The sequence below is a fragment of the Microcaecilia unicolor genome, chromosome 2 (assembly GCF_901765095.1).
Source record: "Microcaecilia unicolor chromosome 2, aMicUni1.1, whole genome shotgun sequence".
NCBI lineage: Eukaryota > Metazoa > Chordata > Amphibia > Gymnophiona > Siphonopidae > Microcaecilia > Microcaecilia unicolor.
Window position 1 is genome coordinate 240,876,564 of NC_044032.1, and position 26,932 is coordinate 240,903,495.

General features: G+C 46.7%; 1 protein-coding gene across 1 annotated transcript in view; it reads left to right on the top strand.

Annotated features, from left to right (window-relative positions):
• Positions 1-26,932, top strand: part of PGM5 (phosphoglucomutase 5) — a 237,533-nt gene that overhangs the window by 128,710 nt on the left and 81,891 nt on the right. Inside the window, exon 7 of the mRNA XM_030193836.1 lies at positions 26,219-26,334. Within this exon, the coding sequence (XP_030049696.1) occupies positions 26,219-26,334 (116 nt within the window). The remainder of the gene's footprint in view (positions 1-26,218; positions 26,335-26,932) is intronic.

Here is a 26,932-nt window from a genome sequence, read left to right on the forward strand (position 1 = left end):
GTAGATCTCTTTGGTTTTGCTGAAAGAAATGTCATTGAGGTTGATTTAGCTATGCAGGTCTTGCTAGCAATTTAGAAATATAATGCAGTGTCTACATCTCAAAGAAAGGCTGTGTGCTGTTTATGAGAGAAATGGTCTGGTTCCTCCTGAGGGTCTTATTTTTAATTTATTGTTTGAATTGCTTTTCTGTACGGCGATAGGCATGGCTGGTGCTAGAATACTCAACAGAGTCTTCAGACAATGATTTGCAACTTACAGTTGATTTGTTGGACTCCTGCAGCTATTCTTTATTGTAAATTAAAGTTGCTTGACAAAGAATTTAGCAAAATAAGAGAGCCATAGTTATGCGAGCCAGGACCTGAGAATATTCTCCAAACTCTTTCTGATGAGCACTGCCAAAGACATAATCAAAGAAGTTTGTACATAGTCTTTAGAACACTGCAGATTCAGGTGGTGTCCTTGGTTCTGGTTTTTCTCCCTGTTGTATCCTATGAAGCAGAGATCTGTAGGTACTACAGAGGATATGACAGAAATTTTGTCTTCTTTACATTGATGTCACTCCTTGAGCAGGCTCAATGTGTTTCCTCTTCCCTTCCCCTCCTCCTCAGTAAACCTCTCCCCCCCCCCCCCCGCTTCCAGATGATGTCGTCAAAGGAATGACTTCACGTATTTAAAATAAATAAATAATGACCAAAACTCACATTTACAGCAAGACATGGCATCCCATGCTGCAGGGAGGGCCAGCTAATTTTATAACTGTGTAACGTCTGTACTATCTTTTATCTGCGGCCTTTACATTAATATTCAAAGTGAATGCGTCTTCTGTATCAAATAAGTCAACCTACTGAAGAAGCCTTTAAATTAGGACTGCAGGGGGGGGGTGGGTGAATAAACTCTCAGGTAAGTAAAATATTAAATACTACTTTATCATAGTAACACTTTGCAGTACCCTAGTGGTTAGGGCATCTACTTTATCATCCCAGTTCTGGGGGTACAAATCCCAAGGCAGGTTCTGCTGTCAAAGTCATAGTGATTTCACTTTCCCTGCATTAAGGAGGGAAAAGAGGTTCTTAAGCCTTCACAGTCTGGGAAATTCATACTTGGGACAGCTTTCATGCACAGCAGCTCTTGTGCAAACCTCCTTTACAGAATCATCCCCTTTATCATTTTCGTCACCCTTCTCTGTACCTTTTCTAATTCCACTATATCTTTTTTGAGATGCGGTGACCAGAATTGCACACAGTATTCAAGGTGCGGTTGCACCATGGAGCTATACAAAGGCATTATAATGTCCCCATTTTTGTTTTCCATTCCTTTCCTAATAATACCTAACATTGTATTTTTTCTTAGCCACTGCCACACACTGAGCAGAGGGTTTCAACATACAGTATCATCATCGATGACACTTTCACCCCTTTCCTGGTTGGTAACTTCTAATGTGGAACCTTGCATCTTTCAGCTACAGTTCAGGTTTCCTCCACAACCTGTTGATACAGCCCAAAATCCACAGTAGCTCCAGAACTTTGTTGTAGTAAGGAAAGCATACAGCTCCTGTGCTCCTCAGCAGAGTTTATAAATAGATTTATCATTTTCCTGAAAAATACAACCACCTGACTTTATAGATAGGCTGCTAGGCAAAGCCTACCTAGATAATGAGAAGGGCCTCCCAGACCTTTGGGCCCTTGGGCCTGGGCCCAGTAGGCCCGCATGGGAATCCATCCCTGATTGGACCCTTGGACCTATCAGGATACTTCTACTTTCTTCTGTAAAAATCACAGTGGATTGCTGTGTGGATTGCAGACTTCTTGTGGACAACCCAAACCGGAACTCCTCTGCTTCAAGGATAGGATTCTTTCCTTCCTTGAAATACTTAGAACAAGTGCTGTCTTCCACTTCTTGGGAAACTGGCACTCCTACTTGTCATTGCCCTTGGGACATTATTAAATACCTTCCCCTCTTGGTTTATGACGATATATGCATGTTTGTAAGGTATTACGGATTCAGGGCTAGTGCAAGAGTATTAGATGAATCTTCAGCTTTGTGCCTCCTTCAATTACCTAAGCATCCCCCTGATACTTTAATCAACTCTATACTTATGATCAGGGGCGTAGCCAGACTTCGCGGTGGGAGGGGGACAGAGCCCGAGGTGGGGGGCACATTTTAGTCTGCCGTCCCACTGCCTCACCCCCCCACCATCTCGCCTCCCAACACCGCCTCACCACTCCCCCCGCCGCACCCCACAGCAGCAAATACGTTTGCTGGTGGAGGTCCCCAACTCCTGCCAGCCGAAGCCTTCTTCAGCACCAGTCTCCACCACGTTCGCTGCCCTGCTTCTCTTTTTTCCTCCTGACGTCCTGTGCACGCTCCTTTAAGTGAAACTGAGCATGCTCAGTTTCACTTAAAGGAATGTGCACAAGACATCAGGAGGAAGAAAGAGCAGCAGGCAGAGAACGTGGCACGCCAGAGACCAGTGCTGAAGAAGGCTTCGGCAACCCTGCAGCAAAACTAGGGGCCCGGATGAAATTTGGGGGGCTCAGGCCCCCGTGGCCCCACCTAGCTACGCCATGATCCCCTCAATGCCACCTTTTCCAGAGCATTCCTGTAAAAATGCACCCTCATTTTGGAACCAGTTCCCCACTGACATTTTTGCTGAAGAGCCCTGAAGAAATTTAAAACATTATTAAAGACTTTTTAAAAATTTTATTTTGTGGTGGCCTTTGGTCTTTCTGGAACGTGATGGAGGTGGCTTATTTGACAGTTCTCTGTGAGATGGGGGATATGTAGAATGTTTGTTTTATTATAAGTTAGATACTTTGTATGTTTGTGTTAGGCTATCCTTGTTCAAATGGCCATGCCTAAAGTTAAATGCGATTCCGGGTGTCGTGTGTAAATGGCAGTAGCGTGCCTAATCGCTATTCTATAATTACATGCTAAATTGGCATAGCACATAAATGCAAGCGGTGTTCTCAAGGGAGGGGCATGCGCATGCTAGAGGCAGGGCCATTTATGTGGGCCTTTACTGAAATCTGTAAGCTATCAAAACTGCCGCATTTTGCCGTGCCCATTTATGACAGCCATGCACCTGGCGTAAACGTGAACACCAACCCGCTCACTGTGGTACCTAAATATTGATGTCATGTTATGGAACTGCCTACTCCATAATGATTATGCACAAATTCCATTTCCATGCCATATTTCTATTGTCATCTGCATAACTACACTTGATAAATATTGCATTTGCCTGCTTACTTGCTTATATATTTTTTTCTGGAATGGATACTCTGCCTCCAAATTCATTTTTTCCTTTCTCATGGTGACTGAAATGAGAGTTCACCATGTTGAAGGTCACCCTATAAATGGGCACATATGATGACTAGCATTCTTGTTTCTTGTACCTCTTAATCAGAACATGCACGGATTTCAGAGGGGGCAGCATTTGCAAACTGTTTTGCTTATACCATGATAGCAGTGAACTTTACTCATAAGCCAGGGCATGTTGGATACAGTCTCCATCTCCTAAATTTACTGCATATTTGCACTGCGCTAAAGAAAGCCTCCTTCTGCAATTCACGTTTAAAGGCATGGTTCTTTTTAACCAGGCCGGTGGAACTGTTTTTCTATCTTTCCGCACATTTTCTTGGTCTCTGCATTTCTTGATGCTTGACGATCTTTTTTTCTCTTCATATCTGGTACAGAATAGTTGCTGGGTGCTGAAACTTCTATTAGTAACCTAACTTGGCCTTTTGTTCCTAGAAGGACAGAAAAGTAGTCTTGTCCTCAAATGCTGGCTCCTTATTTGCTTAAGACAACTAAAGAAGCCAGGGCTTTATCTCTGTAAGAGCTGGCTGGCATTCTACTGCTTTTCCTCTTCATAAATTAGTGGCACCCTTTTAACACTTGACCATATATGGGACCAGCCATTGTTTAGTTCTGCTCCGATTTCAGTGTACACACTTGAGGCCTTTTAAGGGAACGTGTTGCTGGGTTGACTGAAAACAGCAACCAGCAGAAAGCATCCACTTCACATAGACCGCTGGCTGCAGATTGTCTTCCAAAGCAGGGCCCTGGTGTTAAAAATAACATTAAACAGCTAACGAGCAAAAATACTGATCTGAGGCGTTAAATGAGGGAAGGTATTCCATTGTTATCTCTATTACAATTTCTGCAGTGTTTCATAAATATATTATACAGTAGTTTAAAGCTCTCACGTATATGTTTTTTTTTTATTATAGTACTGTCTTGAAAGTACAAAGACTTCACTCTTGAAATAATCCTTTGCTTTCTGTTGGTTGTCAGCTTTTCTTTGCTTTTACTTTACAGCTTAGTATTGTTATGTTACAAAAGACTTCTATTCTGCAAATACCTGAACAGTTCTATGTGGGTTCCAAAATTCAAAAAGAGACTGTTTCCCTGAATGCTGTGAGGGAGTTAGAGGGGTCTTATTAAATTTCGTGTATGCCTGCAAGATATAAGCAGGGATTTTTTTTGTGTGTCACATTATTTCTCAGTGTTATATTTTTAATAGGATTTATGTACCGCCTTTTTGAAGAATTTCACGCAAAGCGGTGTACAACAACACTATCAGGCTCATTTTCAAAAGAAAAGGGCGTCCAAAAAGCAACACAAAAGGCACATGGGTGTCCCCGTGAAAGAAGGTTGCCCAAATTCAATAATCGAAACAGGGCCATAAGGATGCCCATCTATGGTCATCCCCACAGGGGGCGTGTTATGAGCGACGTTACGAAATGGGCGCCCCCAGCGTATAACTGCTAGCGAAATAGTTTCACATGGGTGGGAACATGGGCGTCCTTAGTTAGACCTGAAATAAAAGCGACCAGGGTAAGGGGGAAGTCGTCTTTAGATCCATTAGCGATTTTGTGCAGTTGGAGAGTGGCGACAGCGTTGTTGGGAGAAAAAGCTGAATTGTTTGCAGAGAAAGCTGAGAGTTTGTTCAGTACCTGTTACCTTTGTCTGTGTGCCGTAGTCGGAACGTTTTCACCCTCACCTGCCTCATTTGTGTTTTACCTTTTCAGCTTTCCCTACCCCTTCTAGCCCCCAAACCCAGACAACACTACTCCTTCCTCTATCTCCCCCATCCCCTCTCCCTCTCCATTCACTGTCCCCAAGTTCATATTTCATTCCCTTACCTGTTTGTAGTCTCTGTTTGTCTCTTTGTCCTGTGTACTGCTGCAGCATGTTTGTAAAGACTGTCGTTTGCTGCTTGGAGAGTGAGTGGTTAGAGGGTGTGGCTGGAGAGTTTGTAGTGGATCAGAGAGTGCTTGCAGTGTGGCTCTGCTGTGTGTGACCGCATTGTTTGTCGGTGGTGGGAGAGTGAGTGTCAGCTTCTGTTTGTTGCTGCTGTGTTTCACCAAGTTGGTAGGGAAAGGTGAGCACTGGTGGCACTGCATTGCACCTGTAGTGTGGGGAAATGGAGGCACTAAATGCACAGGTGGCTTACATGTTGGAGGAAGAGGGGGAGGCACCACAGGAGGTACTCACGCCCCAGAATTTTCAGGCCCCGTAGCAGTTTCCTAGACCTCACTGACCTGCAGTGTCTCACTAGGTACCACTTTGATAGGGCTGCCATTCAGCACCTTTGTGACCAGCTCTAACCCCTCCTGCAGCCCAGGACCGCTAGGAACAACCCCATCCCCGTGCACCTAAAGATCACTGCTTCTCTATCTTTTCTGGCCACTGGGAGTTTCCAGTCTGTCCTATCTATGAACACGGGTCTCACCCAGGCTTCCATTTCTAACTGCCTCACCCAGTTCCTCGATGCCTTCCTTACCCACACCTCTGAGTACATCACCTTCCCCACCAACCCCAAGGCCCTGCAGAACAACATGGCTGACTTCTATGCCATAGCTTGCTTCCTCTCGGTCATAGGTGCCATTGACTGCACACATGTCGCACTCAGACCCCCCCCCCCCCCCCCACCGGATACGAGAGGCCACTTGTAGGAACAGGAAAGCATTCCACCCACCCAATATACAAGTTGTGTGTGATGCCCAGGGGGTGATTCTAGACGTGTGTGCCCGATACCCAGGTTCCCCCCATGACGCCTATATATTACAGCACTCAAGAATCTTCCGCAGGTTTGAGCGAGGGGAGATCACCAGCGGATGGCTCCTAGGTAAGTGCAGCATGGATCTGCCCAAACTATACCTCCTCCACCGGGCAACCCTTTATACACACTCATCTGTCTCATCCTGCTTCTACCCAAAGGTGACAGAGGCTATCCACAGCAAAGTTGGCTCATGACCCCCATAGTGCACCCACAGGGTCAGAGGAGAAGTACAACAGTAGACATTGGACCACCCGTGGCATCATCGAGCGCATTTTCGGACCAGGGGCGCACCTTCGGACCTATCTGGACTTTGCCGTTAGGGGGGTCCAGAGGTGAGGGGGCACATTTTAGCCTCCCCCCCGGCGGTGCCAATGACCCCCCCCCCCCCGCCGCCATTGCCAACGCCGCCTGCCCACCATTGCCGACACCCCCGCCGCCGGCGGAACCACCTCCAACAACTGTGGACCGCCTGCTGACGACCCGCCCGCCATCACCGTGACGTCGCCTACCTTTCCTGGCGGGGGACCCCAACCCCTGCCAGCCGAAGTCTTCTTGCTTCGTTTGGTTTCTGAGTCTGTCTGACATCCTGCACGTACAACGTGCAGGACGTCAGACTCACAGAAACAGAACAAAGCCCTGCAGATCGCAAGGCTTCGTTCTGTTTCTGTGAGTCTGATGTCCTGCACGTTGTGTACGTGCAGGACGTCAGACAGACTCAGAAACCAAACGAAGCAAGAAGACTTTGGCTGGCAGGGGTTGGGGTCCCCCGCCAGCAAAGGTAGCAGATGGCGACGGCGGGTTGACAGCAGGAGGGGGAGGTTGAGAGGGTCGTTGGCATGGGGGTCCAGGGCCAAATCTATGGGGGCCCTGGCCCCCGTGGCCCCATAGCAGCTACGCCCCTGCTTCGGACAACTTAAGAACAGGTTCCGATGTCTGACCGTTTTGGAGGGAAGCTCCTGTACAGCCCCCAAAAGGTGGCAAAGATATTCCTGGCCTGCTGCATGCTACATAATTTGGCAATGTGCAGAGGACAGGCCCTCCCAGAAGAGCCACAGCCACCATAGCAGCAGGCCCCAGATGAACAGGATGAGGAGCCCTCTCCACCTCCCGCTCGCAGAGCAGAGTGCACACCAGCTGGGGGTCAGAGCCAGGCAAAGACTGATCAAGACAAGTTTTGTGTGAGAGTAAGTTGAATTTATTTCTATGACATAGTATTTACACACCACCACCGCCACCACCACCACTCCTCCCATCACCATCACCCGCTCTGTGCATATTCCCCTCCCTCCAACCCTCACCCCCCACCCTCCTAGCATTTCCCATCACTTTCCCCGCCCCCTCCCCTGGCCCCGTCCCCTCCTACCCCTCCCACTGTGTTCCTTTGCAGCTGGTGCTGCAGGGGAACTCTGTTGAGAGTCCTCTGATGAGCTCCCACTCTCCTCCTCTGTGTCTACAAGGCAGCCTGCTGCCTCGGCTGCCCTGTGAAAGTCCGGCCACCTTGTGGTCTGTGGCTTGCCCTGCAACCTGGGCACAGGACCCAGAATGGGAGCTGGTATGGTGGCTGCTGGACCAGTGGCTGGGGAGGCTGAGGATCTCAAGCTCCTCTTCTTAACGGGTGGTTGCTGTGCAGTGGTGGAAGTAGACGCCACTTGTTGCTGCATCAGGACTGTACTAGGTGCTTTCAGGTCACGGCGTAGGCCCTCGATGCTGTGCTCCAGCCGTTGGAGCTGCTGTTCCACTTCACGTTGGGCCTTTACCGCTTCCTGTTGCACCTGGAGCACTTCCCGTTGCAGCTCCAATTTCTGGCGCCGGTAGTCTTCCATGTGCACATTCTGGCCCAGCAATTGTGTGGCGAGGCGTAGTAGCTGCCTTCTCTGGCTGGATGGCCTCTGCTGAGGAGGTGCCCCCTCTTCTGCGTCTTCTTCTTCAGTGCCACCATTGGCAAAGGCTGCAGGTGGTGGAGGGAGAGCCTCTGCAGTGGGTGGTGGAGGGAGAGCTGGCGCTGCTGCTGCTGCTGGGTTCTGTGGTTCCACCCCATGGTCCTCTGTGCTGGGGCTGGGGTTTTTCAATTTATACTTCGACGACCTTTTGAAAATGCCCCTCCACGTCAAACATAGACAGTAGACATTTACATCAGTAAAAATTAACAATACAAGGTCTGGTATAATATGCTACATTATAATGTCAACACAATACGCAATAAAATATTTTAATAGACAGCATAGAGTGTGAGCAAAGATGACACGTGGAGGCGTATTTTCAAAGCACTTAGGGGCCCTTTTACTAAGCTGTGGTAAAAGGGGCCATTTTTGCTGCACCCCAGGGCCCCTTTTACTGCAGCGGGTGAAAATAACCAAAAATGAAATTGCCGTGCAGTAAGTTTGCACTTGCCATGCGGCTGTTTCAGGGGGGGCACTTGCTGTCACCCACTGAAGTGTCGATTAGGGCTCCCGCAGTAACCTGGTGGTAACCTCCTACAGAAATGTTTTTTCAATATTTCCGCTAGCGATGGAATTGCATGCACTGGGGGTGGAACTACCGCCGGCACTCGCGTTGGGCCGGCGGTAGTTATGTGTTGCTGCACAGCAACCCTTTAGTAAAAGGACCCCTTAGACTTACAAAGTTACATATTGAGGGGAATTTTCGAACGGGGACGCCCATCTCTGAGGACGTCCCCGAGAAGGGGCGGGGCATCCCATATTATCGAAACAAGATGGGTGTCCATCTTTCGTTTCGATAATACAGTCGAGGACGCCCAAGTCTCAACATTTAGGTCGACCTTAGAGATGGTCGACCTAAATGTTGAGATGGTCGACCTTAGAGATGGGCGACCTAAATGTTGAGATGGTCGACTTTAGAGATGGGCGACCTTGGTTTTTGCCAATAATGGAAACCGAGGACGCCCATCTGTAACACTAGGGGGCGCTGTGCTTATGACAACACAAAAGCCACCAGACACAATATGCGGTATATCGCTTTTATTGGTGATACATATGTGAACACATACACCAAGATACTTACAGCACCCGCAATTCAGTCAGCATCTGGGAAGACCACCAGGGAAGCACTGGCTCTCCTCAGAGATTGCAGGGAAATACCCTTCACTGAACAAGGCGTCCCTATGTCCAGGCAAGCTTCTAAAGAAAGTCCCGTGCTCCCCCCTCTTTTATAGTGTGAAACAAACAACTGTGCGTGTGAAGATGAGCTAGCTCATAACTCCCCCAGACCTGCATAGGCTGAAGGTGCCTTTCCCAGACTTGCACAAGCTGGCATCCCTTAAACAACCAGCCTGTTTCCCATAACAGAGAATAACTCCCCCAGACCTGCACAGGCTGAAGGTGCCTTTCCCATACGTGCTGGCATCCCTTAAACAACTAGCCTGTTTCCCATAGAGAATATCAACACATAATTACAGCCAAAACATTCCACTCATTCCATCCCCAGCTGACCCTCAATCCCATGTATTACACCATCTCAAAAACGACCAAATCCAAGCCATTTGGTCATGGGAGGAGCCAGCATTTGTAGTGCACTGGTCCACCTCACATGCCAGGACACCAACTGGGCACCCTAGGGGGCACTGCAGTGCAGTGGCGTTCCTACGGGGGCTGACACCCAGGGCGGATCGCCGATGCATCCCTCCCCCCGGGTGCAGCGCCCCACCCCCCGGAACAGCGCAACGCCTCCCCCCCGGCGAAAGAACCCCCCGGGTGCACGCCGCTGGGGGGAGGGTGCCGCGCACCTGCTGGCTCTTCGTTTTCATGCTCCCTCTGCCCCGGAACAGGAGTAACCTGTTCTGGGGCAGAGGGAGCATGAAAACGAAGAGCCGACAGGCGCGCGGCACCCCCCCCCAGCGGCGTGCACCCAGGGTGGACCGCCCCCACCACCCCCCCTTGGTACGCCACTGCTGCAGTGGACTTCAGAAATTGCTCCCAGGTGCATAGCTCCCTTACCTTGGGTGGTGAGCCCCCCAACCCCCCCCAAAACCCACTCCCCACAACTGTACATCACTACCATAGCCCTAAGAGGTGAAGGGGGGCACCTACATGTGGGTACAGTGGGTTTTGAAGGGCTCACATTTACCGCCACAAGTGTAACAGGCGGGGGGGGGGGGGGGGGATGGGCCTGGGTCTGCCTGCCTGAAGTGCACTGCACCCACTAAAAACTGCTCCAGAGACCTGCATACTGCTGTGATGGAGCTAGGTATGACATTAGAGGCTGGCAAAAAATGTTTTTTAATTTTTGTTTTTTTGGGTGGGAGGGGGTTGGTGACCACTGAAGGAGTAAGGGGAGGTCATCCATGATTCCCTCCGGTGGTCATCTGGTCAGTTCGGGCACCTTTTCGAGGCTTGGTTGTGAAAAAAATTGGACCAAGTAAAGGCATCCAAATGCTCGTCAGGGACGCCCTTCTTTTTTCCATTATCGGTCGAGGACGCCCATCTCTTAACCATCCTACCTTCGGTACACTGCCGGCACGCCCCCTTGAACTTTGGTTGTCCCCGTGACGGAAAGCAGTTGAGTACGCCCAAAATCAGCTTTCGATTATGCCAATTTGGGCAACCCTGAGAGAAAAATCAGAAGAGAAGGACGCCCATCTTCTGACACAAATCGGGAGATGGGCGTCCTTCTCTTCTGATTTTGCCGCTGGTTGTAACCTGTGGAACTTTGTAAGTCTAAGTGCTTTGAAAATTAGCCCCATAGATAGATAAGACAGAGTAGCAGGAGTTAGAAAATAAGGGGACTAATTTAAAGAAAGTTGCAAATGAGGTGAGAAAGATGCTTGAATATTATTTTATGGTAGGAGTGGATAAACATGTCCTGCTACAGTGTGTGCAGCTGGTGTCACTCTTTTTGTGTGTGTGTGTGTGTGTATGTGTGACTAGCTAGTTAGTTACTTCTTCCATTAAAAGCCTGGATGAAGAGCCAAGCTTTCGTCTGCTTCCTGAATTAGAGATGGTCTTGTGTTAACTGAAGTCTCTGTGACTGTACAACGTGGTATGTAGAAAAGAAATGAAACAGGCAAAAATTTAGGTGCTGAATATATCGGTGGTAAAAGTACACCCAGTGGTACTTTCATCTGTTGTGGACAGTTACAAGCGGCATAAAGAGGATGTGGAATGTGGGATCAACACCTTGCTGGGTACAGTTGATAAACATTCTGTGGAGGTCACCAACTGCTTCTCTGTCCCCTACAATGAGTCAGAGGATGAGTTTTGTATGCCACTGACGCAGCCACAGTTTAGCGAAACATGGCCATGTCAGGCATCCATTTGTAAATCCTGAGAGTATTGAAGAACCAATAAAGACTGTATTTCTCTTCATAAGGTCTGCTTCTCTTTCTTTTCCACACTGAAAAATTTAGGCTAGCAAATTTATGACATTAGATTTCCTCAGATTTAATAGAAAAGAAAAAAACTTTACAGCATGTTTTTTGAAGAATGTATTAGCGAAATATGACTTTCCACAAAAGAAGACAGTCTTGAGTAGAGAGTTACTAACTTGCTGTGATGTTCATCGGAATTGCACTGTGTTTGAACATTGCAACAAAATGTATCAGCAAGGTGCTAAAGTACATTTTCCAGAAGCAGTTTCAGGCTCTTAATTCCCCAGCAATTTTTTTTAAATATATGCATTGCTGACAAGTGCAGGTTGGAAAAGTCAAGAGAGTGATATGCACTAAATGCCATGCGAATGTTGCTATTTTTAGACTGTGACTGCCAAAGCAGTCTGAATCCAGAAGATGAAGCGTAGACATTCACAAGTCCCTTCATCACTATTTGTGGCATAAAATAGAATGGCTGTCTTTCAGGAATAAGCGTGTTAAGGTTGCCAGCTGGATTTAGGTTTGCTTGACAGAGTTGATCCAGTCCTTAGTTTAACCTGCTGCATGCATGGACTTATTTTATTTAAGATTTTATGTCCCTCGCTATCCCACAATTCTAGGCAGGTTACAGTATATACACACACAGCAATTACATGCACCTCTTACTAGACAAACAATATTGACTAAAACACATTAAAATCATAACAAAAGCTCTAACAAAAAGATAGGCTTTCAACTGTTTCTTAAACTGGACTTGTAGTCTTGCTTAAAATTAGTCTTGCTCCATCATCTGTATCATTGTTCTCAAAGTAGTCAAGCAGTATTTACTCCATTTCAGTGGCGTAGCCAGACTGCCAATTTTGGATGGGCCTGAACCCAAAGTGGGTGGGCACAAAATTTTCTCTCTACCCCCCTCCCCCAGCAAAATTTAGTCACGCTAATCAGATGCATTTGTCACACAGGGTAAAGTGCTGCTTTTCAGTGCATCAGATTTCAGAAAATTTATTTAATAGCCTAACACCCTTTTCAGTGAGCTTTCAGAGGCCAAAACCTCCTGCCTCAGGTCAGTATAATGCTGTTACAGTATCCTCTCCTGACCTAAGGAAGGAAGTATTGGTCTCTGAAACTTTATTAACACCATATTACTTTATCCTAAATTAAAAATAAAATTATTTTCTTTACCTTTCTTGTATGGCCATTTACTTTTTCTCATTGTGTCGCTCCCAGTCTCTAGATTCTGCTTTCCTTCGTTTTCGCTTAACTCTTCTGCCACGGTTTCCTGGCCATTTGTCATTTTTCTCTCCTTTTTCTTTGCTTTCTTCAATATTTTTCTGCCTCTCTCTTTCTCTGTCCTGATTTAATTAATTCTTACTATCCATTCTTTAATTTCCTTCATCTACTTATGGCTTTTCATCTTTTTCTCACCCTTGTTCTCCCCATGCCCCTTCCTCTTATTCTCCAGTCTTTCACTACTCTCCTTTCCATCCAGCAGCTCTCTTCTTTCTCTCCCCATCCTTCCAGTCTTCCCTCTCTCTCCCCATCCTTCCAGTAGTCTCCCCTCTTTCTTTCTGCATCCTTCCGTCCAGTGTCACCTCTTTCTCCCTACTCTTCCATCCAGCGTCTTCCCTCTTTCTCTCCCCATCCTTCCATCCATCTATCCTCTCTCCTGATCCTTCCATCTAATGTCTCTCTCCCTCTTTCTAACCAGTGTCTCTGTATCACTCTACCCTTTTCTGTTCAGTGTCCCTTCTCTCTCCACATCCTTCCAGTCTCTCACCTTTCTCTCTGCATCCTTCCAGTCTCTCCCCTTTCTCTCCCCATCCTTCCATCCAGAGTCTCTCTCCCCATCCATCCGTTTCCCCTCTTTCTCTCCCCATCCATCCGTTTCCCCTCTTTCTCTCCCCATCCTTCCATCTGTTTTCTATCTTTTCTCCCCATCCTTCCATCTGTTTTCCCTCATTCTCTGCCATCCTTCCATCTGTTTTCCCTCTTTCTCCCCATCCTTCCATCTGTTTTCCCTCTTTCTCCCCATCCTTCCATGTTTTCCCTCTTTCTCCCCATCCTTCCATCTGTTTTCCCTCTTTCTCCTCATCCTTCCATGTTTTCCCTCATTCTCTGCAATCCTTCCATCTGTTTTCCCTCTTTCTCCCCATCCTTCCATGTTTTCCCTCATTCTCCCCATCCTTCCATGTTTCCCTCTTTCTCCCCATCCTTCCATGTTTTCCCTCATTCTCTGCCATCCTTCCATCTGTTTTCCCTCTTTTCTCCCCATCCTTCCATGTTTTCCCTCTTTCTCCCCATCCTTCCATCTGTTTTCCCTCATTTTCTCCCCATCCTTCCATGTTTTCCCTCTTTTCTTCGACGAGGCCTGCCCTGCATGCCAGCGCCAGCTCCCATTGCCGGCCACTGCTGCTTTTCCTGTTGAGCAGCAGGGCCGGCGCTACAAAAAGAAGAAGCGCTAACGGCGCTAAGGACCGTAGGACGAGAAATGTTTAAAAAAAAAAAAAAAGCGCGGCACCGGCAGGCACTGTCTTGGCAGCCTTGAGGCATTGGCTGCTGAGGCATTGGCTGCTGGCTCGCAGGCTCCTCCCGTCTGCGGGAGGAGCCTGCGAGCCAGCAGCCAATGCCTCAGCAGCCAATGCCTCAAGGCTGCCGAGACAGTGCCTGCCGGTGCCGCACTTTTTTTTTTTTTTTTTTAACATTTCTCGTCCTTAGCACCGTTAGCGCTTCTTCTTTTTGTAGCGCCGGCCCTGCTGCTCAACAGAAAAAGCAGCAGTGGCCGGCAATGGGTGCTGGGGCTGGCGCTGGGCGGGCCTGGGCTGAAATTGGGTGGGCCTGGGCCCAGCCAGGCCCACCCGTAGCTACGCCCCTGCTCCATTTCCTTACGGTAATGTGGGAATTCTAATAAAGAAATGTTCAGCTTCCAAGGAATACTCCTCCTAGTCATAGCCCCCCCCCCCCCTCCATCTTCAGCTGGAGGCACAGGGAAGCTGTTTATATACTTTGCAAAATACAATAAAAGTAAAGATATATTTTTAAAATTAGTCTTGCTTAAAATTAAAAACCTTTTGTAACCCTGGCTGCTGGCTAAGCTCCCCAAGTCAGGTTCCCAGGACCAGGGTTCACAAAGAAGATTGTACTTAAGTTTAGCTGGGTGGGCCGAGCTAAATCCTGGTAGGCCGAAGGGCTCTTTCCCCCTAGAATACTCAAAAGTTCACTCTTAGTAAAGGTAATCAGCAGTCTTGGTAAGTAACTTCAACTTTCCTTTACTAAACAACCAACTCAAAACAAGTTCATGAAAACACAGTCTAATCTATATAAGCCAGGTGCGTATAGAGGTCTCAAGTCAAATCAGTTAAAGTTCCATTCTTCTCACCCATCCCAGTTTAGGGTCACTACTGTGCACTGGCAGCATCCTGCCAGGAATGAGACTCCTCTGCTCCCATTCCTGTCCTTTCTGTGGTATCCTTTTTCACCAGGCCCTCCTTCCTTTAAGGCTTCCCATACTGAGGAACTGACTATAGGCACCTTCTTCCCTTGGGCAAGGATCCCGCCCACCAGTCGCCACAGGTTTTTGACCCCCTCCATTCCAGGACTTCCCCCTCAGCGGTCAAGGTCTTGGCAAGGGGTTGGCAACCAAAGATCTCACTTCTACAAATACAACCCCTTTTATCTCCTCCTCACCCCTGCCCACTAGGACTGGGACTCTCCATCTCCAGCCACAGGGGCAGTGGCTGCATCCCCCATTTCCACAGTGAACCCGAAGACATCCTCCTACCTTCTGCCCAGGGCAGAGGCACTTTTCAGAGGGGTCACACTTGGAAGCCTAGGGGACTTATCAGTCATTGTATTATAAAGGGGCAAAGGGTTATGGATGTGATATACCGCCTTTCTGTGGTACAGCCAGAGTGGTTTACATTTACAGATGCAAACAAGCTGCTACATTATGACAGTTGTCATAGCAGAGCTCTGAAATGAACTTTACCATACAACCAATTTCTGAGAATTAAACGTGTGTGTTTAGAAAGTACCATACATGAGACAAGAGCAAAAGACCTTAAGTCTAAATTTTTGGAGAGAGGATACCCTGAGAAATATATTGATGATTGATTGCTTTCAAAGAGCAAAAGACAGAGATAGGAAGGAGCTCCTTTACTAAATCTAATAAACATATTGACAATAAGATTATAAGTACAGAAGTATTGCCACACTGAGACAGATCAAAGGTCCATCAAGCCTAGCATCCTTTTTCCAACAGATTCCAATCCAGGTCACAAATACCTGGCAAGATCCCAGAAAAGCTCAATACATTTTATGATGCTTATCCCAGAAATAAGCAGTGGATTTTCTCAAGTCTATGGACTTTTCCTTTAGGAAGCCGTCCAGACCCTTTTAAAACCCTGCTAAACTAACCAGCTTTACCACATTCTCTGGCAACGAATTCCAGAGTTTAATTACACGTTGAGTGAAGAAAACTTTTCTCCAAATCATATTAAATGTAATGCTTTGTAGCTTCATTGCATGCCCCCTAGTCCTAGTATTTTTGGAAAGAGTAAACAAACGATTCACGTCTACCCGTTCCATTCCACTCATTATTTTATAGACCTGTACCATATCTCCCCTCAGCCTCCTCTTTTCCAAGCTGAAGAACCCTAGACGCTTCAGCCTTTCCTCATTGGGAAGTTGTTCCATCCCCTTTATTTTTGTCGCCCTTTGCTGTACCTTTTCTAATTCCACTATATCTTTTTTTAAATGCGGCGATTGTTTGTGCACTGGAATGTAATCATTCATCTAATGATATTGTGGGAATCCTAAGCAAGCATAGGCATTTGATAACCACTATGGATACATTCTCTGATAAGGAACTAATAATGATCGCTTGCAAAAGAGGCAGAAATTTGAAAGATATTTTAGTGCCTTCAGCTTTCATGAGTAACCCAACTATGAAATCCACAAACCCACAGGGACATTATTTATCCCTGTGGGAATTGTTCTGTGTGCTCCGTCAATGTTCTCACCAGATTTATAAGATATCTGTAACTGGGATGTGTTGAGACATTTTTCAAATTGCAAGAGTGAAAGAGTAATTTATGCTTGTTACTGTCCTTGCAATGTTTTGTATATTGGAAAGGCAAGATGTCCACTGAATAGTAGAGTTATTGAACATATTAATTCTATTAATAGGAAGAAAATCGAGAAATCTCTGGTCGAGCATTCAATTAAAATGAATCATAGTTTTGAGGATTACAGATTTTTTTGTGCTACATAAACCTAGAACTCCTTGGAGAGGAGGAGCTATAGATAAGATACTCATTAAAATGGAACAGAAAATGATCTTTGAGCTAGGGGCCCTGTTTACTAAGCTGCACTGTAGGCACGCTAACTTTTTAGTGCCTGCTAAGAATTAGTGCATGCTAATACTAGAGACACCCATATGGGCGTCTTTAGCATTAGCACGTGCTAATTTTTTAAGTTAGCTCAGGGGATGGGAGGGATGAAGGAGGTGGGGGAGGGGACTAGAAAAAGAAATGATGGGCCCAGAAACAGAGGAGGGAGGGAGGGAGAGAGAGAGAGGGAGATAGATAGATGGTGGACAATGGGATGGACAGAGAGAAGAGAATGGCAGAGATGTTGGACATATGGGAGGCAGACCCGGGGGAGGGAAAGATGCTGGATGGAAGGGCAGTTAAGAAGAAAGAGAGATATGTTGGACCAGAGAATGAGAGAGGGAGAGGAGGAGAAATGTTGGACCTGGGAGCAGGCAGGAGGGAGGGATAGATGCTGGATCATGGGGTGAAAGGAGGGAAGAACAGCAAGAAAGAGTAGGAGCAATGTTGGACCATGAGGGGGAGGAGAGAGAAGATGTGAGATGATGGACTGTTGGGGGAGGAACAGGAGGGAAGAGAGATGGGAAAGGAAAATGATGGAGGAAAAAGGACAGGGAGATGCCAGTCCATGAATGGGAGAGGCAGAGGAGATGCAGGGCTACAAGAATGGAGGGAGGGGATATACTAGAAATTGTGGAATCATGTGGGAAAGGCGGGGGTGGCAAGAAGATGAATGAGAGGAGGATTGTAAGTACAGAGATAGAAATGTGATAATGATGGAGTAGATTGAAGGGGGGCAGACTCAAGAAAAATGTCAGGAAGTATTTTTTCAAGGAGAGAGTAGTGGATGCTTGGAATGCCCTCCCGCGGGAGGTGGTGGAAATGAAAACGGTAACAGAATTCAAGCACTCGTGGGATAAGCATAAAGGAATCCTGTTCAGAAGGAATGGATCCTAAGGAGCTTAGCCGAGATTGGGTGGCAGAGCCAGTGGCGGGAGGCGGGGATAGTGCTGGGCAGACTTATACGGTCTGTGCCAGAGCCGGTGGTGGGAGGCAGGACTGGTGGTTGGGAGGCGGGGATAGTGCTGGGCAGACTTACACGGTCTGTGCCCTGAAAAGGACAGGTACAAATCAAGGTAAGGTATACACAAAAAGTAGCACATGTGAGTTTATCTTGTTGGGCAGACTGGATGGACCATGCAGGTCTTTTTCTGCTGTCATCTACTATGCTACTATGTTAGAGAGGAGGATAGTGAGTACAGAGGTAGAAATGTGGTAACGAGTAAATGAAAGATAGAAGAGAATAGGAGGCTGGGGAAGGAGTGAGATGGGAAATGGGAGAGCTAGAGCATGAGAAAGGGAGATGTAAGGTAGCTGAAAATTGAAAAGAAGGAGAACGGTAAGAAAGAGGGTGAAATTTGAGTGGATGGAGAGGCAGAAAAGAAAGAAAAGGGAGGGAATAGTTAAAAAGGAAGGATCAGTATATCAGAGACAGGTGTATTGAGGGAATGAAACAAGACAGGAGAGAGGAGAAAAGACAAATGGACAGCAATTATTGGAAAGGGAATTATCAGAAGACACAGGAAAGCAGAAGAGACAAAATGGGACCAACATGATGGAAAAATAAAATGCCCAGACAACAAAGGTAGAAAAAAGTGTTTTATTTTGAATATATTAACTGGAACGTTAGCTTTGGGCTGTGTGCATCACAGATCTTTGTATTGTGTTCAGTGGCTTAGCTGGACAGCTGATGGATGGGAGGGGGCAGGGGCCCTGAGCTCAAAGTGGGTGGGGACCAAAGTGGATGGGCACCAAATGGTCTCTCTGCCTTCCATCATGTCCTTTGCCCAAATGCAAAATATATATGCTTAAGCTGGTGGAGATCCCCAAGCCCAGCTGAAGGCCTCTTCTTCCAGTCTGGTGGCCAGCAGCTCAGGGACACTGCTAGCTGAAGAGATTGGAGGAGGTGGTCTTCAGCTGGCAGGGCTTCAGGATCCCCACTAGCCACAGCAAGGGAGGTGGGTTCCTAGTTCAATTTCTATTTGTGATCCCTTGTTCTGTATTTGGTGAAGGTCTGTCTTTGTTTTGTATGTGAAGATGTCATTAAAGTTGTTTTTATGTACGGTAGTAAAGGCAGATGGGGAGACTGGGGGAGGGGCAAGGAGGAGAGGGGATCAGAGTCCTCCTCCTTAATTTCTTCCCTGGGCCCCAGCGTGTCTAAAACCAGTCCTGCCCCTACCCCTTGTCCCACTCCTAGGGGCTAGCATCTTTCTTCCTTCCCTCCTGTCCCCACCCTCTGTCACGTTCACTAAACAGGAACTGGGTTTGTGAGCCCTTGGGCCACTGCCGAGGAGCAGCAGTGGCAGGCAAAACCACCCCACACCAGAAGCAAGGCAGAACAGACGTACCGGCAAATCCAGGCAAGGTCTCTGGCGGACAGCCAGCAAGCAGAAGACAGGTCCAGGCAAAGGTTCAAAAGGCAGGCGGCAAGCAAAACAAAGTCCAGGTCCAGGCAAAGGTTCAAAAGGCAGGCTGCAAACAAAAACAAAGTCCAGGTCCAGGCAAAGGTTCAAAAGGCAGGCTGCAAGCAAAAACAAAGTCCAGGTCCAGGCAAAGGTTCAAAAGGCAGGCGGCAAGCAAAGCAATGTCCAGGATCAGGCAAGGTTCAAAAGGCAGGAAACTAGCAAACACAGAAACAGGTCCAGACAAAGTCTCTCAAGCAGAAGTGCACAAGCACCCACGACCAGGGCCTAAGACGCAATGCAAAAGCCAAGCAGCCAGGTTTCAGAATGGCTAAAAAGCCCAGCAGCACCTGGAGCTCAGCTGCAACCATCATCAGGAAACTAAGAGTGCTGTGTAGGTTCAATCCGAGCAAGCAAGTCTGTCAGCCCGGAAGATCTGGACCGGACTGGGCTGAAATCTGGAACGGGTGACGGTCCACAGCAGCCACCGGTTCTGGCCACCAGAGGGCGAGGTGAGCACAGACGTAACACCCTCACCTCTGGGGGCCTGTATCTCTTTTCCTTATCTCCTATCCCCACCCCTTAAGGGGTAACATCTTTCCCTCCCTCCTGCCCCCTTCCCTGGGGTTCCAGCAAGTGCCCCTTTCTCTTCTCTTCATCCTGCCCCCCCCCATGGGTCCAGCATATGTGTGGTTTCCACACATATGTAAATTGAGTGAATGCACAGATCACAGCTGCTGAATCTTTCAGACACGTTGCATACCCTGTGTGGGAGCCAAATGGCTTGACTAAATTACTGTAACTGCTGGGCAGCCCTCAAGTGAAAGGAAGAGGTGCTAGTTTGCAAAATCTTAACAGCTGAGAATCTGTAACTTCATTCCAACACTTCCAGGAAGCTCAGGAATTGTGACTCAGTAAAGACATATCAAAGTGGACAATGGTGATGGATGCATATGCTAAGCTTCCCCCCCCCCCCCCCCCCCATAGACACAGAATGGGGAAGAAAGCCTTAGTGAATCAGGACCTATGGTCGCCTCTGGAGAACCCATGGAGATACTGTTTGATATGTTCACTGTTACAGTGCCTGCACGTCATTGGAGACCATCAGTTTATATATACAGTGTGTTCAGATGCATTCTTTTTATACAGTAGGGCGGTGATTCCCAAACCTGATCCTGGGGCACCCCAGCCAGTCAGGTTTTCAGAATATCCATAATGAATATTTATACAATCCTCGTATTAGGCTTTCAAACTCTTCAATTTTCTATAAATATTCATAACAATACATTTTCTTTTGATGAATATTCATGAGAGATATTTGAATGCATTGCCTCCACCTCATACAGACCTCTCTCATGAATATTCATTGTAGATATCCTGAAAACCTGACTGGCTGGGGTGTCTCCAGGACCAGGTTTGGGAACCACTGCAGTAGGAATTAAAGTGGCTACATGCCATGCTAACATCAAGACTGGATTACTGCAATGCACTTTATACAATGGTCTGACTACAAAGCGAAAGGGAAATGGGACTTGATATACCGCATTTCTGAGGGTTTTTTTTTTTTTTTTTGCAACTACATTCAAAGCGGTTTACATATATTCAGGTAGTTATTTTGTACCAGGGTCAATGGAGGGTTAAGTGACTTGCCCAGAGTCATAAGGAGCTGCAGTGGGAATTGAACTCAGCTCCCTACGATCAAAGTCCACTGTACTAACCACTAGGCTACTCCTCCAGAAGGGGTGGCACCAGCTCCAATTGATTCAGAATGCAGCAGCAAGACTCATAGAAGGTTTCAAGCGACATGACCACATCACACCATTTCTGCAAAAACTTCATTGGCTACCAGTACAATACAGGGCTAAATTTATGTCTGGTCTTCAAGGCCCTGAAAGGAAATGGCCTTGAGATCTGAAGACTAGGATGATCCTCCACACATCGCTAAGGACACTAAGGTCCTCCCAAGGACTTTCACTAACCACACCATCTCCAAGAGACATTACACAATGTGATACCCACAAGCAAACCTTCTCCGGAGTAGCCCCCACACTCTGCAATGCACTGCCTGAAAGGCTTCGCTTAACACAAGACTATCTCTACTTCAGGAAGCAGGTGAAAGCTTGGCTCTTCAACCAAGCCTTTAATGGAAGAAGTAACTAACTTGTTAGTCTCACTCACACACACAAGGAGTGACTCGGGCTGCACATACTGCAGCGGGACAGGTTTATCCATTCCTACCCTAGCTGAGATAATATTTAACCATCTCTCTGACCTCATATGCAACGTTCTTTAAATCAGTCACCTTACTTTCTAACTCTTCCTTTCTTACCCATCTATGTTACAACTTTGCCTTACCCTTCACTATCAATTATAATGTTCTATTACGTATTGTGTTGACATTGCAAGTAGTATACCATGCCATACTTTGTATTGTTAGTTGAATATTTTTACTGCTGTAATTGCCTATTGCTCATGTTTGATCTTTTCTTACTGTTCACCGCCTTGAGTGAATTCCTTCAAAAAGGCGGTAAATAAATCCTAATAAATAAATTCGTATTAAGAAAACACAGCTTCTGTTAGTAGTAGTGCAAGATATGAAGGAACATTTGTCCATAGTGATCCATGGTGCACAATTCTTTCAGAAATTTGCAGTGAATTTCACCATTGCAAGTAAATTTTAAAAACATCACAAATCATAGGTCTCCTTTTTTGTGTATAACATGCTGTATTTTGAGAATGGTGCTTCTCTTTAATTAAATTTAAAAAAATCCAAAGGCTATTATACTTTGCTTGTATTTGCATCCATTTTATTGTAAGGAGTAGTACATTTGGGAATCTTTAAAAACCTTTCAACAGATTTTTTTTAAAGCTTTGAATGATGGATGTTATTTTACTGGAAACCCAGGATACTATGAAACTTTTAGGGGGACTGGAATCTTGAAGGGGCATTATAGCAACATACTAAATAGTAGATGACAGCAGATGGTCCATCCAGTCTGCCCAACAGTCACGCTCATCAATTCATGATTAAACCAACAATAAATGTGGAATAAAATATTTGATCATGGTGTTCCTTCGCCATTTCTGAGACATAGGCCATAGAAGTCTGCCTGGCAATGTCCTTTCATTCCAACTGTTGGAGTTACCGTCAAAGCCCACTCCAGCCCATCCTAAACTGTCTTGCCATATACGGTACACAAACCATAGAAGACCATCCTGCACTGGCCTTAGTTTCTTCACAGGTGGAGTCACCTTCTAAGCAACCACTCAACACATTAACACATATGCAGACATTTACATTTTGTTTTTATACCATTCATTAGTGATCCTCTGTATTCGTCCCATGCCTTTTTTTAATTCCATTACCATTTTTTGTCTCCACCACCTCCCTCAGGAGAGCATTCCAGGCATTGACCACCTTCTCTGTGAAAAAGAATTTCCTGACATTACTCCTAAGTCTACAATTCCACAACTTCAAATTCATGTTTGCTAGTTTTACCATTTCCCCTTTTCTGGAAAAGATTTGCTTCCATACGGTCTGTGCCGGGGCTGGTGGGTGGGAGGTGGGGATAGTGCTGGGCGGACTTATACGGTCTGTGCCAGAGCCGGTGGTGGGAGGCAGGGATAGTGCTGGGCAGACTTATACGGTCTGTGCCCTGAAAAAGACAGGTACAAATCAAGGTAAGGTATACACAAAAAGTAGCACATATGAGTTTATCTTGTTGGGCAGACTGGATGGACTGTGCAGGTCTTTTTCTGCCGTCATCTACTACGTTACTATATTAATACCTTTCAAGTATTTAAATGTCTGTACCATATCTCCCCTAGCCCTCTTTTCCTCCAAGGTATACATATTCAGGTTTTCCAGTTTTTTCTCATATGTCTTATAGCGCAATCCCTATTCCATTTTTGTCACCTTCCTCTGAACTGCTTCAAGTCTTTTTACATCCTTAGCAAGGTATGGCCTCCAAAACTGATTACAATACTCCAAGAGGGGCCTTACCAATCACTTGTGCAAGGGGCATCAACACCTCTTTTCTTCTGCTGGTTCTTTCTCTGTGCAGCCTAGCATCCTTCTGGCTATGGCCACCACCTTTTCACACTGTTTTTGCCTTCAGATTCTCAGACAATGTCACTCCAAGGTTACTTTCCTTGTCTGTGTATAGTATCCTTTCACCTCCTAGTACATATGGCTCCCTTGAATTTCTACTCCCCAAGTGCATCACTCTGCATTTCTTTGCATTAAATTTTAACTGCCAAACATTAAACCATTCTTCTAACTTTTGCAGATCCATTTTCATGTTGTCCACTCTCTCCGGAGTGTCCAGTCTGTTGCAAATCATGATATCATCCATGAAAAGGCAAACCTTACCTTCTAACACTTTTGCAATGTCACTCACAAATATATTGACTTGAATCAGCCCCAGCACTACTCCTTGAGGCACTCCACTACTCACCTTTCCTTTTTTCCAAGTGAATTCCATTAACTGCCACCCTCTGATACCTGTCTGTCAACCAGTTTCTAATCCAGTTCACCACTTGTCAAGTTTATTCAAGAGTTTTCTATGAGGAACCGTGTTAAAAGCTTTGCTGAAATTCAAGTAGATTACATCTAGTGCATATCCTCGATCCAATTTTCTAGTCACTCAGTCAAAGAATTCAATCAGCTTTGTTTGGCACAATTTACTTTTGGTAAAACCATATTGCCTCTGATCTTGTAACCCACTGGATTCCAGGAAAGTCACTATCCTTTACTTAAGCAGCACTTCCATTACTTTTCCAATGACTGGTGAGGCTTACCATCCTCTAGTTTCCCACTACTGTACAGTCTCGATTATCCAACGTAAACGGGACTGACCCGTTGTCGGATAAATGAAAAGTTGGATAATTCAGAAAACACTGCATAAACCCCTCGAACAATGCATAAACAAAGGCACAGAGGTCCTGATTTTCAAAAATTGTTCTAAAACAAAGATTTTTAATAGAAATAAATGTAATGATATCAACTGGGTGTTTATCAGATATGCCAGATGGTTGGATTAGCAAAGATAGTAGAGATTGTACTGTACTTCTCTGTCACCACTTTTGTGAAGAGGGACCACATCAGCTCTTCTTCGATACTGCAGTACCTCTTCCATCTCCAAAGATTTATTGGACCTGCCAGAACTCCTTGAGCTCTATCAATATCCTGGGAAGGATCCCAGCCGGTTCCATAGCTTTGTCCACCTTCAGTTTTTCAAGTTCATAAATACTTCCTTCCATGAACAGTGCAATATCTATTTCATTCTCACATGTACCTTTGTCAGCCAATTGTGGTCCTTCTAGGGACAGACAGACACCAGCCAGCCAACTTAAAGTTATTTAACTGTACCACATTAAGACAGTATATCAAACCCATGACTTGTACCCAGGGGTGTAGCTACCATTGGAATAGCCCAGCAAAATGCCCAGAGCTACCCATGGTAGGGGCCACCTGAAGCTGCTCCTGCCCACATGTCCGGCCCACATGTCCGGCATCCATACCTTCCTCTTTTCCTCTCTCTCTCCCCCCCCCCCCCCCCACCACAACTGGCCCAGCATTGCTCCAAACCCACCCCACCCCAGAATGGCTCAAGTTGGCCCAGCATTGCTCCATCTCCCCTGCGACTGGCTCCATCCTATGTCTCTGGTGCTATGGCAGGTGACTGGCAGCGCCAGCTGGCAGGGCCTTTTCTCTGTTGCATCCTGCCCACAGGAAGTTGCATCACAGAGATGAAACGCGGCAGAGGAAAGCTGCACCAGCCAGATTCAGCCAGTTTTCAGGGCTGCTGCTGCTGGCCATCCGCCGCAGCACTGGGGAGAAACCACAGAGTTGAGGGGAGGGGGAATGAGAGAGAGAGCTTAGGGGGAAGAGAACAAAAGGGGAATAATGCAGGACTAAGGGGGGTAGAGAACAGATGGAAGAGAGAGAGAGAGACGAAAACCTGGATCTGGACCAAAGGGAACAGAGAAAAGAGAGGACAGATGCTGGACTGCGGGGGGGGGGGGGGGGGGGGGGGGGGGGGGAGACTGAGACCTGGACCAAAGGGGACAGAGAAGTGAGGGGGAAGATACTGAACTGGGGGGGAGGGGGAGAGAGTGGATTAGGGGAGAGAGGGGTAGAGATACTGGACCAATGGAGGGAGGTAGAGAGAGAGATGCCACACCACAGAGGGTGGGGGTGCAGCAGGAAGGGAAGAGAGAAGAGAGATGCTGGCCATGGAGGAATCATAGGGACAGGGACACAGGGGGGAGACATGGGACAGGATGGATAGGGACACACAGGAAAGATGAATGATGGACATACAGAGTGAATCTGGAGAGATTTAAGAAAAAAGTAGAAGAGAGACACTAGGACCAAAGAGTTACTCAGACAACAAAGGCATTCCCTTCTACGTCTAATCCCATCCTCTCCTCCCTATTCCTAATGACCCTTAAGTTCCCCCCGTCCCCTACCTACCCTTAATCGCCACCTCCTTACATTCCCACCTACACTCCTCTCTTCACAAACCATTACAAATGTTCAGTGTCCTTGTAATTTCAGCATTCACGTCTCCGCTCCCGCTCCCTGTGGTTATCAGGAAGCCCTCTTGTCAACCTTCTTCCCACGAGCTGCCACCACCTGCCATGCGGAATCCGTTCTTGGTATTTTCTTCTTAATTTATTAACTTTAATATGCCAGCTTCATGAAATGTACATCCCCCCCCCCTCCTCCCCCGGTCTCCCCATCTCTACCATTTAGGGAGTGATGGTGTTAAAGGGGGGGGCCTCCTCAATTTTTCAGTCCTAGCTATTCCACTGCTTGTACCATCTTTATTGCAATGTGAAATGGCCGTCAGCTCACTTTCTTTTGGAACAGGCATCACTAAGCTGTTGCCTCATGATGCTTCTGATGAAAGAATTGTCCAGAGACCTTCTGAATATAATTGCAAGATCTTGCTTTCATAACCTGATGATTTCTGTCACTAAAATCAAATGAATAGTTGCAGTGATTGTTGTTTTTATGTTTTTCTTCTTGTAGGGTGGCAAAGTCTCTGAAAATTCCTGTCTATGAAACCCCAACTGGCTGGAGGTTCTTTGCTAATCTGATGGATTCGGGAAGGTGCTCACTGTGTGGAGAGGAAAGCTTTGGTGCAGGTGCAGTAATGACATTGTTTTTCCATACATTGATGTAGTGACAGAAACATGGAAGATGCTGAATCCTTACTTTACATTATTAGCTAGAAAATTAAATATTATGCACTATTATTTCCACACGATTAAGACTTGCCTCCTGGTACTGCAAGGAAATTTGTCCCTGTTGGGACTACAGTCGACGGCATTGCGATCCAGAGAGAGCAGCTCTGTTGTTAGATCTTAGGGTTACCATATTTGCCCTAAGGAAAAAGAGGACACATGCCCCCCTGTCACTTCCTGCCCTGCCCCTTGTCACACCCCACCCTGCCCCTTGTCGCACCCCACCCCGCCCCTGTAACACCCCACCCCCTGTCACTTTGATCCCCCCAAAGAAAGCCAGATTCCCTCTCTCTCCCCCCATGTATATCCCCTCTCCAATTTTCCCACCTCCCTCCACCCACATCACTCCTTTCATTCACTGCCCCTCCCCTCCCCTCCTGTACCTTATTGTAGTGTCCTGGTGGTCTAGTGGCCTCTTCGGGGCAGCATAGAGCCCCTTCTTTCTTGCCTAGGCGGATGTAGACCTGTCTTGCTCCCAGTGCTGATTCAAAATGCTGCT